This window comes from Anabrus simplex, chromosome 2, assembly GCF_040414725.1.
Source record: "Anabrus simplex isolate iqAnaSimp1 chromosome 2, ASM4041472v1, whole genome shotgun sequence".
NCBI classification, from domain to species: Eukaryota; Metazoa; Arthropoda; class Insecta; order Orthoptera; family Tettigoniidae; genus Anabrus; species Anabrus simplex.
The window spans coordinates 998,165,982-998,182,315 of NC_090266.1; the positions used below are offsets into that span (position 1 = coordinate 998,165,982).

The following is a 16,334-nucleotide window of genomic DNA, read 5'->3' on the forward strand; positions in this document are numbered from 1 at the left end:
CATACCATAGGGTTAAGCATGGATTTTATGTGATCTCATTTTCATAATTGTATTGGTGCAATTGACTGCACTCATATTAAAATACAGTCCCCAGGGGGCGTAAATGCAGAAACTTTCAGGGATCTCAAGGGGTTGTTTTTAAATTAATGTGCAAACTGTGTGTAGCTCCTCCCTCTTGTGTCTAGATGGCTAGGCTCATCTCATACTGATTCACATATTTTTAATTCTTCAAGAATTAAGAGGCAGTTTAAAATGATTCCATTGACTTTCGGACCAAGTAATTCCTTTTACAGGCTGGCACACAGCATTTCCATGACATATTTAGGTGTCTCGATTAACAAACATTCACCAAATACGAAATAAACTGCTTCCCAGACAAGAATGCAATTAACAGCATACAATAGTTTTTCTTGCTTTACTCGGCTACCAGGTTATTCGGACTCCTGTTGATGTCATTATTCATCTAATGCTCAGTGCACGGGCCTTCTAGTTTCCCGTTGAATTTCTTCTTTATTCACTACGTACGAACGACTTCATTTTCTACAAAGAGCTAATATTAAAACAACAATGACAGTCAATGGATTACTTGGACCTGATTGGCCAATTCCAATCGATCATGCTTTCGAGTATTCTTTCAATGCAGCCACCACTAGCGCATACTTGACCTTCGAGAGGTAGCCGATGACCTTAGATGTTAGGCCCCTTTAAACAACAAGCATTACAATTATCAGTTTAAACCGGCGAGCTGTCGTTTAAACTAAACGAGTGTCAGAATTTGATAGAGAAAATGGACGCGGGTTTAAACTAGATACTAAAGTTAAACGGATTTAATTGATACCAGGTTTAACACTATTTGGAGAAAATGGCCCTAAGGGTATGTTCTGAAGTTAACATCAATAATGGATATGTAATAATCATTGTGTTCCACCTGAAATTCAATATTGCAAGATCAGTAACCCTAATAACAAACCAAACATCTAACCATGTTATTACTATGTTGTGATACCTCCTCTCTATAAATTTTTAGGTCTCACTACATTCGTTAAATAGTTTAAGGAAATTAAATTAATAACTAAATACTTCACGCACTTCGATATGTTCTAATTTAATGGTATTTTAAGATGTTTCTTTTAATTCTTCATTGGAAATATTCTTACCTTAAGGTGCATACTTTCCATAAAAAACACTGACATTGGTACCTAAAATATTTTGTGCCTTACTTTGCTTTCTAGTTCCAGTTGACAAGCAGTGCTGAGTCATGTCCCATGCTGGATAACTGCAAACCGGAAGATATTTATCAGGATGGTTGCTGTCGGAAATGCAGAATGAACGCGGGAAATCTTCTAAGTAAGTTGAAGGAACAATTTTCTATAGCACTCGTTTTAGAAAAGGTAATAGCGTAGTATGTGTTTATAGAATTAAAAAAGAAAGTCAACTGCTCTAAGCTGATAAAATCAGTTCATGATTGCATTAAAGCATAGTGATATAATGTATTGTCTTTACCGAGAAATAATTGTTCTACCTCTTGTAACTTCTTTAATTTGTGATCATTTACAGATAAAATACTGTATACCCAAAACACTGCCCTTAAATTTTGTGAACAATACAATTCAAATCATAACCTTGCAATATTTGTAGTAATAATAATAATAATTACTAAAAATAGCAATGGGAGTAAAATAATCAAATATGAATTATTTTATTCATTCATTTTTTTATTCGCCTCACGCTTGGTTGTAAATTGCAATCTAATTCAATACATATGAATAAATAACTGAATAAATTACTAAAATAACTTAAATTAATAAAATAATCAATCGAAATGTTCGTAGTATGAGCGCCAGAGATCACCAGAAAGGATCCCTTGAATTTTGATAAAGCATGATAATTCACTGTCCCGGGGCGTGTACATAAAGCTGCGTACTGGTACATCTGCTCCAGGCCTTACCTAACCTTCTGAAAACGACTAAATAGGTAGGAGCTGCACCTAGGTTCATCAATAACTCCACTTATTCTAAAATAACTATATTCTAAATAACATCCGTGCATGGGCACCTCATCAACACACAAAAATATACATAAAATACACTCACAAAATACCGCTGGAGGACTCCATGTTTACAACAAAAACAACAACAACAACAAAAAACAGTGGGAAACCAAAAACGAGGACCTAGCTACCATTTGCAATCAGTCCGTTGAAAGTTCATTACAAAGCATATATATGGACGAATAACCTTCACTATCTCTGTGTATCAACTCAACTTGCATATTCTCATTATTGGCACTTGTTTTATCCCACAGATACTGTACCTTTATAATACTGCGTTCACTGACTCTAACACTCGGTATAATGATACTTTCACTTGAGCAACACACGCTTGTCGTTCCAAAACATACATTCTGGAAAGTCTGAGATACAGTTCCTCATAGCTTTCACCTGCATTTAGTACCAAGCCGCCACAAGTTACACAATAGCAAATGCCTAAGCACTTGTACCACACTTCACATTCCATAAACATTATAAGACAACGGTTCACCAAAGTTACATCTCCTCTTCCCACCAAAGTTTGAAGTCATGTCCTCTCTGCCGTTTGAAGTCCAGTCTCCGCTGTTTTCTCACATGCCTATATAGACCTCAGCTTTCCCTTACTTTCACATGATACGTCTAGATTGATCCTGGCCATCCAAACACGAGTGGAAGATCCTCTTGTCATTCCAAGATCACGCCCTGAACCACTTCTACGTCCCATGACAATAACAACCATACCGCGTCATCGGACTCTGGGCTATCCGCATGACTCCCGCAAACTTCCCGAGTTGTTAATAGCACTGTTTTCCCATCCGTTCGTACAAAACAAATTACTCATACCACATATGGAGACGTTCCAGATTAAAATATTAAGAACAAAATATACAGTACAACTGAAATAATAATAATAATAATAATAATAATAATAATAATAATAATAATAATAATAATAATAATAATGACAATAATATCTCCTACTTCTAAATAGAGTGCGAGGGTGTGATATGTGTACTATCACAAACCATACCCAATAGAAAATTCTTTCCAGTTTCACTTATCACTAATTTGCGTGATATGAGACGTGTGCAATTGTTAAGCAAATGAAATCCACAATCAAGAGCTGAGAAAGAAATATATTTTTCAAGCACATGAACTGACATTAGAATCCAGGAAGAACCATTTTACCCACAAATGTGGTCCTTACTAATTTAAACCCCATCGCGTAACATTCACAAAGGCCACGACCTACCAAACGACCGCTGCTCACTGCGAAGTCCTGCAGATTACTAGGTGTTTTGTGGTCGCCACTCATGCTCGAATTCTTTCAAGCACCAATTTAATGTCTCGCATATTTTAGACAGCTTTGTGGATTGTGCAAGTGGTTTTGTTTTGTAAGAGATAATAAAAAGGCGCCATTTTCTGGGATCATATTCCTTCCCTCCCTTTTGATACAGAGGAATTCTAACATCTGTACAAAATACAACTTAGTCTTCTTATGTATAATATTTTCGAAATTCTTTCTGACGATTTCTGTACCAGGAAAACGTAATCTCGGATGCCAATATATTATTTCTGCGTCGTCTTGAGCTATGTAATTCCTTTTTTCCTTTGGTTCACTGTAAATCCATTATCAAATCATCCAGTTCGAATTGTGTAAATTTGTTGATTTGTGTCATACTGACGTTGCTCGAAATCCATTCCTTCGACGTCCGCTTGCAAGGAAATGCTTTCAATTTCATCACTCAAGTTACCAGGTGGAGTACGTACTCTTATGTCAGGTCCATGAGGAACGGGCCGGAGAGGTGACAAAAGTTTTGGATATTTAATTTTGTTTTACTTTTTGTAACCAATAACGTTGGTCATAAAAGAATAACAGTCCTCATAATAAGTAAAGTAAACTCGTATCCTCATCCCGAGGTGGTGCATCTCTTTTCAGGCACACCCCCACTAGAGGTGAGCCGCATGTACCATTAAAAACACGTACCAGCCCTCCTGCCATTCTTAAATTTCTGTAGTAGGCCTACCGGGAATCGAACCCGGGCCACCGAGGATGGCGCTAATAGCGCTAACCATTACGCTACGGAGGCCGGCAGTCCTCATAATGATTGTTCTGCTTTCACCGTTGCATGGGTATGGCAAACGGCATTGCGTTTCGTCTGCCCTCATACCAGTAACGAAATCACTCGATACAGGTACTGCATGCAATAAGAGGTGCGTAAGACTTGTCTTGGTCTCCAACTTTCAATTGAAAGAAAGAAAAATAAAGTTTCTTCAAAATTAGTCTATTTGACACACTTTGGAATCAAACACATAAATTCCACAAGTGTAGCAAAACTTTATAGGATTTCGTTTGCACTGTCTTCTGTGCACCCCTGATACACTAGCCATGATGGCCTCAAAATACTAAAATAAAAGTATCATGAATAAAGATCGACTGAAACACAGTTTTTTATTTCACGTTAATGCACACATGCACAGGTACAAATTAAAGCAAAAGACACATTAAACGTGTAGCCCTTGTAAGGCAGACCCTCCGATGAGGGTGGGCGCATCTGCCAATTGTAGGTAACTGCGTGGTATTTTGATGGAGGATAGTGTTATGTGTGGTGTGTGAGTTGCAGGGATGTTGGGGACAGCACAAACACCCAGCCCCCGGGCCAATGGAATTAACCAATTAAGGTTAAAATCCCCGAACCGCCCGGGAGTTGAACCCGGGACCTTCTGAACCGAAGGCCAGTACACTGACCATTCAGCAAACGAGTCGGACGCATTAAACGTGTAGTGTTGGGGTGTATTTCAAGCACAACTGATTATATAACAATTCAGTATATCATGAAAAAGAAATGACAGTCCAACGTAAACATTGGATAAGGACTGGGTTTTAAAATATTTTTGTTTATACAACTGGTCTAAAATAGCAACTCTACTCTGTCATATCTAACTTCCTTCGCGCTCTTAATATTGCGTATCTAAATTTCTAGAAAACAGAACTCGGCCCTCGCTTACGTCCCGATCTGCTATATTCACGCGCGGCAATAATCACTTGTTTCCTTCCCATAATGCATAATATACTATTATTCCAAAGTCAGTTGCGTGAGAACATCTCTCATTGTTTAGATATTAAGAATTCAGATAAAGCAAAATAGAATTGCGTCGAACCTAGACGTAATACGCAGAGAAAGACACCATTTTCGGATTCAGGCATCCAATTCCATAACAAAATACATTTTCTATTTTACCGCAAAATCACGTTAGCTAGTGTTCTTTGTTTGTTGATTTAGCGTGTGGCTGTTAGTGCCGGCAGTGTCCGAGGATGTTTAGATCACCTGGAGTAGATGTCTGTATTTGACGCCCTTGTTTGGTGTTCGTTGATGATGATGATAACGAGGTAGGGAGAGGGTGAAACCCGGTGTTGGCACATAAAATATATGTGTCGAATAATACCAAGGGGTCTGCTAAGGGTTAATATCTCCATCTTACGGACGAATCGCTATCAACAGCGTAATATGCCCTCACTCCACATGAACACTGCTGAGAGATTTGGAATGAAATCCAGGATTTTGGCACGCAGTCCTACCCTTTTGGCCAACATTCTGATGGTGAAACATTTTTTCCACCGATTGGACTTGAACCACAATGTCAGCCTTTACGCCCTAACGTTCATGAGGACCAAGTTGGCCTAGGTAAGGAAAACCCCCTCAACATCAGCTCATTGTCGATTCTATCTCTGGGACTAGATGAATACTATGGCAACCCCTAGGGATATTGGCCTTAATAGAGATTATATTACCGAGCTCGATAGCTGCAGTCGCTTAAGTGTGGCCAGTATCCAGTATTCGGGAGATAGTAGGTTCGAACCCCACTGTCGGCAGCCCTGAAAAGGGTTTTCCGTGGTTTCCCATTTTCACAGCAGGCAAATGCTGGGGTTGTACCTTAATTAAGGCCACGGCCGCTTCCTTCCCACTCCTAGCCCTTTCATGTCCCATCGTCGCCATAAGACCTATCTGTGTCGGTGCGACGTAAAGCAGGTAGCAAAAAAAAAAAAAGATATCACATGGTTACACGCTCACTCAGGGGTACATACTCTAGCAGAAATGGTAGTTGTTCTTGGAGAACTGAACTGAAGAGACGAAATTTCGAAACTCATGTTGATTTCTGTGCGTGGATACTGACGCAAGTGGAAAATTATCCCGCGTTTGCATCTCGTCATATCATGCACTATTGGAGTATTGAAAACCCCCACTGGGTAAGGCAGGCAGCATTTCAGGCATGATAGGGAGTAGATATCTGGTGTGGTATACTGGGTGATCACCTAATTGGACCACATTTCTTTGAGGATAATTTGACAGAAGTTGCTATCCGATTACTGAGATACGAAGGTAAACAGGAAGAAAAACAGCATTTTAACTATGTACAGAGACAATTAGTAAGGTACAGGTGGAGTGAGGAACATAGAGACGAATTTAGGGACTACTATAGAGGGGGAAATTTTGAAATTTTGAAATTTTGAAAATAGGTATTGTGAATATGATAGAAGATTATAACATAGATGAAGCCATAAGAATGGTTGAAAGATCATTAGAAGTAGCTGGTAAAAAAGTGGTTGTGAGTTAAGAGAAGGGAATATAAACAAAACGTATGGTATACTGATGAGTGTAAAGAAAAGAAAAATCAAGTGATGAAGGCATTAAAAATGTACCAAAATGAGGGATCTCAGGATTTAGGAGAGTTGTAAGAAAGCAGAGGGGCAGAAAGGCAGAAGGGCAAAATGGCAAAGGGGCAGAAAGACAAAAGGGCAGAGTTGTAAGAAGGCAGAACGGCAGAAGGGCAAAAGGGCAGAGGGGCAGAAGGGCAAAAGGTCTAAATGGCAGACGGGCAAATAGGCAGAAGGATATAAGAGCAAAGGAGAACCCGTGTAGATGGCAGCTACACATGGTACTAGGGAGAAGGTGTACGGTTCAATTCATATGCTTTGTTCATAGAGGCGTAACGTTGAAAGGTGACCTCGGGTCTTGGAGCTGAGCGAACGCGTCCTCCTTCACCTCATTCACCTGGCAAAAGGGCAATAGGGCTTCTCCTCCTCATAGACTTAGTAGCGTATGACTACCTTCTCCTCATCCTAATTGCAATCTTAACCTAACAGGCATGGATTTGACTCCAAGCTTAACCTCACAGGCTCTGGATTCGACCCTAGGCTTAACCATACATGGGGCTTTAATGCTGAGCTTGGTGGAAGCTTAATTTAAAACAAGATTCTGACTACACATTGTACTGATAGGACTTGGGATATTTCGTAAGGCTTAATGCATGTGCTTTGTTCATAGGGACATATCTTTACAAAGCTACTTCAAGTTCTTGAAGCTGAGTGGCTGCAGAGTCAAAGGTTCTAACGTCTGAGCTGATGCGTAGCGCACTATTGGTTTTTGGTGTTTGGAGCACTGAATCTTTTATTGTAATAGTTCGAGCTTATTGATTCGAACTCTAAGAGACTTTCAACTGTCTACTGTAATGTTAACATCACTTAAAGAGACAATGCGGATCTCACTCTTTGAAGAGACATGAACTGCTCCGATTGCACCGTTATGGAAGAAGACAGTCAAAGTTTTAGTACCACAGCAAGTCTACCTACCGACCCGTCTTTTACATGTGAGTGTGAGGCCTGCTTCTTTGAACAAGTGTACAACACATTACTGAGTGAGGCTATTGATGCATTTTATAAACATAAGTTTTTGCGTTATACGCCAAAACATTTAATTCCCTCTCTACCATCTAGTTTTTCGGCAAAACTATGCCTTAAACGATGTAGAATATTCATAGAACCTGCTACCACTTCACCTTAAAATGGCAACCAGAAGTCGCTGCGTGTCAACATTGTAAACAACATTACAATTATAGAGGAAAAGATGGCTTCGACGATTGTGATGGACCAAACACTATGATCAAAGACTGTTCACAATGTATCTCACAGTAGTGTAATCTATTCCTGTTGTGTATATCAATGGTTATTTTTGAATGGACAACTGCACTGAATGATCTACCAGACTTATTGTTTTTATTATAGCCCTTCTACTATGAGCAGTCACACCCTAAGTTGCTTAAATTTTTTTATTATTCCTACAACAAATCACGGAAACTGATGACCGTCTTGTCCTAATACGAAAAGTTTACCGTGCTAATGATCATACTATTCTCACTAAAAAGTACACGGGAAACTGGTAACCGTCTTGTCCTAAAATGAAAATGTCACCGTGCTAATGACCAGACTATCGTCACAATAAGGTTGTACTAATAGGACTAGGGAGATGGTGTAAGACCTAATGCATATGCTTTTTTCATAAGACATAACGCTGAAGGGCGACCTTAGGTCTTGGAGCTGAGCGACCGCATAAATGGAAAAAGGGTGAAAAGGGCTAAATGTCCAAAGGGAAAAACGGCTAAGGGACAAAAGGGCAAAGGGGCTAAATTGTAAAAGAACTAAAGTGTAAATGAGCAGAAAGGGCAGAAGGGAACCTCTTCCCCCTCGTCCTCCTAACAGAGAGCTCTATCCTCCTTATAGAACTAGTAGCTTAAAACTAGTTCCTCCCCCTCCACATAAACCTAGTAGCGTATGACAACCTATACCTCCTCCTCAAGGACTTAGACTTCCTCCTCCTTATCCTCATCCTCATAGACCCAGAAGAAAGATGTTATGGTCTAGTGCTTAGAGCTGAACTTGGAACAAGATGGTGATACGAGACTAGGAAGATGGTGTAATGTTTAATACTTGTGCTTTATTCATAGGAACATAGAGGCTACACATTGTAATGATAGGACTGGGGAGATGGTGTAAGGCTTAATACATGTGATTTATTGATAGTTACATAACTCTAGAAAGCTACTTCAAGTTCTTGAAGCGGCTGCAGAATCAAAGATGCTAGCGTGTGAGCTGATGCGTAACGCGCTATTTGTTTTTGGTGTTTGAAACACTGAATTTTTTATTGTAACATTTCGAGCTTATAGATTTGAACTCTAAAGACTTTCAATTGTCTACTGTAATGATGACATCACTTAGAGATTAAAACTTTGTGTTCAGAACCGAGAAAAATTTGCGATTTACACGACCGGTAATGGAACCCAGGGTTCTTCCCTTTGGACCGCTGAGTATCATGCTCTTAACCTCACATTACCTTACGCTGGCTCTTTGTCCAGGCTTAACATTATAGACCTTAAGTCCGATTCCACGATTCCTATTCGGGTCGACGATTTTAAATTTCTTATTGCTCGAACGTTGGGTATTTTTGAATTTAACGAATGCGTTCAGTGCACAGTTCTTTACTTAGCAGTTATTAAAAATAACCATAGATATACACAACGCGAGTAGATTACATTACTGTGAGGTACATTGTGAACAGTCTTTGATCATAGGATTTGGTCCATCACAATCATATAAGCCATATTTTCCTCTCCAATTGTAATGTTCCTTACAACGTCGACACGCAGCGACTTCTGGTGCCATTTTAAGGCGAAGTGGTGCAGGTTCCATGAATATTCTACAATGTTAGAGGCATAGTTCTGCCATCAAACTAGATGGTAGATAGCGTATTAAATGCTTTGGCATATGCCACAAAAACTTATGTTTATAAAAGGCATCAATAGCCTCACTCACTAATATGTTGTTCACTTGTTCAAAGAAGCAGGCCTCACACTCACATGTGGAAGACGGGTCGGTAGGTTGACTTGCTGTATTACTAAAACTTTGACTGTCTTCTTCCATAAAGGTAAAATCGCAGCAGGTCATGTCTCCTCAAGGACTGAGATCTGCATTGTCTCTCTAAGTGATGTCAGCATTACAGTATACAATTGAAAGTCTCTAGAGTTCGAATCTGTAAGCTCGAAATATTACAATCAAAAATTCAGTGTTTCAAACACCAAAATCCAATAGCGTGTTACGCATCAGCTCACATGCTAGCATCTTTGACCCTGCAGCCTCTCAACTTCAATAACTTGAAGTAGCTTTTTATAGTTATATCCGTATGAATAAAGCACTTGTATTAAGCATTACGCCATTTTCCTAGTCCTATCAGTGGAATATGTAGCCACCATCATGTTTCAACTTCAGCCTCCACCAAGCTCAGCATTAAAGCCGCTTGTAAGTTTAAGCCTAGGGTCGAAACCAGAGCCTGTGAGTTTAAGCTTGAAGTCGAATCCGTGCCTGTTAAGTTAAGCTTGATATCAGGAGGAGGTGGTAGTCATACGCTACTAAGTCTAAGAGGAGGAAGAGCCCTATTGCCGTTTTGCCAGGCGAATGAGGAGGATGCGTGCGCGTTCGCTCAGCTCCAAGACCTAAGGTCGCCTTTCTGCCTTACGCCTCTATGAATAAAGCATATGTATTAAGTCTTACACCTTCTCCCTAGTACCATGTATAACCGCCATATACACGGGTTCCCTCTGCCCTTATATCCTTCTGCCCATTTTCCCTTCTGCCATTTAGCCCTTTTGCCCTTCCACCCCTCTGCCTTCTTTACAACTCTGCCCTTTTGCCCTTCTGCCCCTTTGCCATTTCCCCCTTCTGTCCTTCTGCCCTTCTACCCTCATGCCCTTTTGCCTAAGGGTTATTCCCCTATGAAAAAAGCATATGCATTGAGTCTTACACCATCTCTCTAACCCTATCAGTACAATGTGCAGCTGCTAAGCTCGTGTAGGGATGGGCAATCGTTAGGTTAACGCATGATCAGCGTGTGGTTGAACTTGAAGTTTAAAAGCATACGTGTTAAGCCTTATAGCCACCATTTTGTTTCAAGTTCAGCTCCAAGTCCTGGGAGGTAATGTTAGGTTAACGCGTGGTCAGCGTAACGTTAGGCCTTCAGTTAGCTCGATATAAACGTCAAGTCTAAAAGCATACGCATTAGGTCTTATAGGCGCAGTCTTGTTCCAGGTTCAGCTCTAAGTCCTGAGAGTTAACGCGTGGTCAGCGTAACGTTAAGCCTGCAGTTATACCTGGCATCGATCTTGCCTGCAATTAGCCCCTAGTATCAAACTTGAAGTCTAAAAGCATACGTGTTAAGCCTTATAGTCGCCATCTTGTTTCAAGTTCAGCTCTAAGTCCTGGGAGGTTAAGTTAGGTTAACGCGTGGTCAGCGTAACGTTAGGCCGCAGTTAGCCCGGGTACCGAACTTGAAGGGTGGGTCGGGGATTTTATTATTTATTGGGAATTCTAATAATACGCGAAATCCTGCGGAGCTAAATTCCGGCACCACATTATTTTTTATTATTGTGCATGTATAAATTGAGTCTTCAGAACGAAGATATGTTGGTTCCTCCTGCACGATTGTACCTAAGTCGCGAACTTGTGGAATCAATGAACTTTGTATTCCCTGTTTCGGCAAATAAGTTACTTCCAAAGCTAATCAACTTGCTCATGCAGTCATTTTTTGCTGATATGTGTATGCTAGGCTAAATGCGAAAAACACTGAACTTGGTATTTCAGGTCCCAGAAAATACGTCCAAGTCTAATCAACTTGCACATTCTAGAACTTTTTTCTGATTTGAGCATACTAACCTAATGCTAAAACAATGGACTTGTTATTTCATGTCTCTGCAAGTACTTCCAAAAATAATCATCCTGCACATGCAGTAAATATTTTTTGCTAAAAAGCACTCCTTGTCACGAGTTCTCACTCCATACTAACGGTCCGCAGTTAGTCTACAGTGAGAAAGAAAAGCTTGGCATCAATTTTTTTCTTATACACTTAAGCTTTTTAGTTCTGAGTCCAAGTGAGCTCCAGGTTCGAATCCTAGTCGGGGTGGGGACTTCAAACGTTGGGTGTATCGAATTAACTAATAGCCATTCATCTGTGCTGTTTCAATTAAAAGCACAAAATTTTAATGTTCAGTTATGCGTGTTTACACCACTAGAGGAACTACAAGTTCGAATCCTAGTCGGGTTGGTTCGGTCCAAAAAATCTAGTGTTCGATTTTCTTGGTTAATGTTGAGCTTCAGTCTAAGAGAGTTCCAAGTTCGATATCCGTTCTTCCTTTGTTCAAAGGAGTCCTAGACTCAATCTTTCTGTATTTGGATATTTTGACTAATGTTACTTTTATTCAAGGACACCCCCGGACTCGATCTCTGTTTTGGGTCAAATATTAATGTTTATTTCCTATGAACTGCTTTTTAGATACACCGAAGTGCCGGAATTTATTCCCGCAGTCGTTCTTCTCTTGTTCAAGTGAGTCCCAGACTCGATCTCTGTTTGGGTCAACTATTAATAATGATATTGTCTTTACGGGCTACTAAATACGTTTTAGAGTAGTCGAAGTGCCGAAATTTAGTCCCGCAGGAGTTCTATTGTAGTTCAAGGTAGTCCCAAACTCGATCTCCGTTTTAGAGTCTTAATGATGCTTCCCAATATTATGCCCCGTATGTATAAACCATACGTATTACACCTTACACCATCTCCCTAGTCCTATGGGTAGCCGCCATCTTGTTTCACGTTTAGCTTCTACCGATCTCAGCATCAAAGCTTCCTAAAGTTACCCTGGACCATGTCTCATCTTGTCTAGTTAAGTCTAGGCACATGCTTCGAACTAGGGTCTGTACGGTTAACGCCCTTAGACTTGGAGTCTAACCTGGGGGTCTGTAAAATTAAGCCTGGATACGTGTTTCGAACTAGGGTCTCTACGGTTGAACCCGATGTCTGTAAGTTTAAGTCTGGACACGAAGGTCAGTAAGGTTAAGCCTCGACACGTAGCCAGCGTAGGGTCATGGGAGGTTAAGAGCACGCTGTTAGCTAGCAGCTCATACCGCGCCGTGACGTCACTCACCGGATCAAGCCTCGTCCAGGGGGCCTGTGGTGTCAGTGCCGCAGAACCCCGAGCTTCACACTACTGCCGATGGTAGAGACATCTAACAGTTGCAAACCCAGGTATCCTGCATTACATTAGTTCAAGTTCAATTACATAAATGGCCTTATAGAAGGCACGCAGCTTAACTGGACGGTACAATAATCATCCCATTTCTACTAGAGTACGAAGTGTTGGACAAATTTTGATCAAGCCTCGGTTACACAGGTTTAGGCCAGTTATTCAGAACTTTTTCAAACAGAAGAGAGAGGAAAAGGCACTAAACACACGCCGTACATTGAATTCTTATTACGTGATTCTTAATGATCTTGTTGCCCGTCAGCAAGCAGGAAATGACGTAACAAGTCATTTGACCACAGTAAAACGCCTAATCACCTCCACTCAAAAAATATTCCACGAGGAGCAACCATTCGCTCATGTGCAACATCAGTCATACCCGAAGAGAAAACACAACCGTATCATCTTGCCTCCGAAAAGAATAACGCGAAAAATGAATACATTTACTCACTGCTTACAGATGATAACATGATTCTTATCGCTACCAGAGACTGCGTTGTTAATGACGAAACATATTTCAATAAAACATTTCATGACTTGACTTTGGAAAGACTTTTGATGGTGTTCACCATGGTTATTTCTTCACGATTCTCGACAAGTTCTGTACGCCAAGGTCATCATGAAGAGTCATTAGAACTTTTACACCTATGCGCATTCTAGAATACTCCTAAATGGACAGTTCTCCAAACCTATTCCAATAAAACTGTCAGTGTGACGGGGTATGTCCCTTATCTATGATCCTCTTCGCCCTAAATTTAGAACCCTTCATTCGAGCTGTCCGTCACCTCCTAAAGGACGTACCAAATCCGCTCAATGTTTACAGGCAGAGCTTATGCTGACGATATAACCCTTTCATTACAGAAGGTAGCCGATGTGAATCAACTGATTTGAATAATATCTGAGTGTGAAACCGCCGCCAACGTGAAAGTGAATTATAGGAAATATGTATTTATACCAGTCAGTAACTGCCCAAAGCACACAATAATTGCTGAAATCATAGTAAAAGAAGAAATAAAAATTCCTGGTTTGATATTTACAGGTAATTTTCAGGAGAGAGTTGAACAGAATTTGACAACAGTAGTCAGCGCTATTCAGAGCACAATGTCGAACCACCTCAGCAGGAATCTTAATCTGATACAGAAAGTTTAGCACATTAATTCATTCGCTATATCTACATTACAGTACACAGCTCAGGCCCTTTCCATTTCAGAGAAATATTTGCAAAGATTGGAACTTGTAATGAGCTATTTCCTATGGCGAGGATACATCTATCGCTTATCAAGAAATCAACTCAGAAGACCAGTTGACCAAGGAGGCCTGGGGATCATCTCAGACTATACTAAATGTCAGGCTCTGCTTCTGAGATTTCTCATGGCAAAGAATGGACTCGGATATATAAAGGACATGCATTTTTGGACGTCAAACGCGAAATCATTCGGTGGAATTCTCAAGCTTCAAACAAGTACTGCATACTATTGTATCAAGCCATCTTCATGTGAATCAACAGTCCATTCCAACCGCAGAAATAATCTACATTTGTATTTTAAACTGTCATTTTGTTAAGCCACCGATCATGGAAAAATTCCCTAACAAAATTGGAAAAATATCTGGAACAGTTCAAAACTCATGAGATTCCAGCAGAATTGAAACGTTCAGCAAATATACCCATTCAAGAAGCCATACCAACCGAGGAGAACTTTTTGTCACAACCTGGACTAGTCAACCTCATATAAACATTGTGTGATTCAAACTATTGACACACAACTCCACAGACTAACACGCTGTGGGGGTATGCTGGAGGTCTGGTAATGGACACTTAATATAGTGCAGCAGTAACATCTTCCATCCACCCTAACGAGATGTACCCGATCTTGTTAACTTCAGACGTTACTAACAGGGAAAATAATTTCGTCCTAGTATGGATGTTTTGATTCATAAGGAAGTATCTACAGTTTTGAAAAGTAATTCCACTCACTCAAAATAATCGGACTGGCAATTTATTAATTCCATTGTATCACAAACCCACGAAACCATACCATTGTTTGAGTAGGTCTCATTTATAGACGTAAGGGTGGAATCACTGGTTACGCAGGCTGCTGGTTAGTGGGAGGCTGGGTTCTGCTGGCGGGTTCTGGAACATAGTGCACCTGTTCCGGGATCGGTAGAGTGCTGAATATAAAATGTAATATCACAAATAAATACTTGGATGGAAATCTTCTCGATGAGGAACTTTGGAAATCAAACCCGGGCATCGAAGTCCCGTCCTCCCGACTTTCAACTGGCACAACGGCTACGCTCAAGAGCATACGGGTCAATGGTAGGCCTACTGTTCGTAAGTAAAGTCGCCCCTTAATCTAAATATATTGAAAATAGAGTGCTATAGTGATAGGAATACACTATATTACTAAATAAGAATAGATTGTTCCCAATTCAAAACGTAATTTTAATAACTGAGAAATGCCATCTTGTTGTCTGCGTGGCAATTTTAAACACAAAATTTAATTATATGGGAAATTCCGTAAATGTCCCTTGTCCGTCTTTATCACATCTGAATGTCATTCTGACATTCCCAAATCAACTTATTAACACTGCACACATATACATTACACTTCATAATCATTAAGGATCTGTCCCTTTATCTAACTTTCGGTACCCGCAGGTATCCGCTATATGATTACACAACAAAACATAGTTGTATGAAAAGGATGGCATCCTCGTAAGAAAAACAATATTATCTTACAATGTGGTAGTATGAGGACATTTTATGGAATACAGTTCCGCACATTTGCCCGATCGTGAAAATCATGTCGTGCTTGCCGTTCATAAAATCTACTTTTTCTCATTAATTATACATCACACTGTCGCATATACGCATTTGACTTCGATGTGCCACCTGAAATCCCTATTACAATCTAATTTGAATATAAAATTTGGAGGATTGCTTCACCTATCGGATCATGATACATACAACATTGACGGTAACGAATTATTGGCTTGTGAATATTCAATACAGTGCGAAAATGAGGGAAAAATTCCTATGTGACTCTTGCAACCATTTCACATATAAAAATGGACTAGTCTCGAGAGCCTGGCGCTTAACACACTGTCCTTCATTCTGAAGACCATAAATCTCTCTCTAAGAAAAGCCTGTCTTTGTCAGCTGGGAGAATAATTTCACTCACAACCAGACATATTTATGTAATTCTCAGATCATTTCTCTCGTACTCTGCACGCAAATAAACATTTATGGATAACATTCAAATATCATTTCATGTCAAAGCTTCAACCATATTCCGTATTGGTTGATTTCATTATTATTATTATTATTATTATTATTAATATTATTATTATTATTATTATCATATACTTAATCTGTCACCTAAAGCATTTTTACACATACCGTTTC

General features: G+C 39.9%; 1 protein-coding gene across 1 annotated transcript in view; it reads left to right on the forward strand.

The window, feature by feature from the left end:
- The window catches only part of Hml (Hemolectin), a 586,263-nt gene that overhangs the window by 501,075 nt on the left and 68,854 nt on the right, over positions 1 to 16,334 (forward strand). The window contains exon 76 of the mRNA XM_068226073.1: positions 1,233 to 1,347. Within this exon, the coding sequence (XP_068082174.1) occupies positions 1,233 to 1,347 (115 nt within the window). The remainder of the gene's footprint in view (positions 1 to 1,232; positions 1,348 to 16,334) is intronic.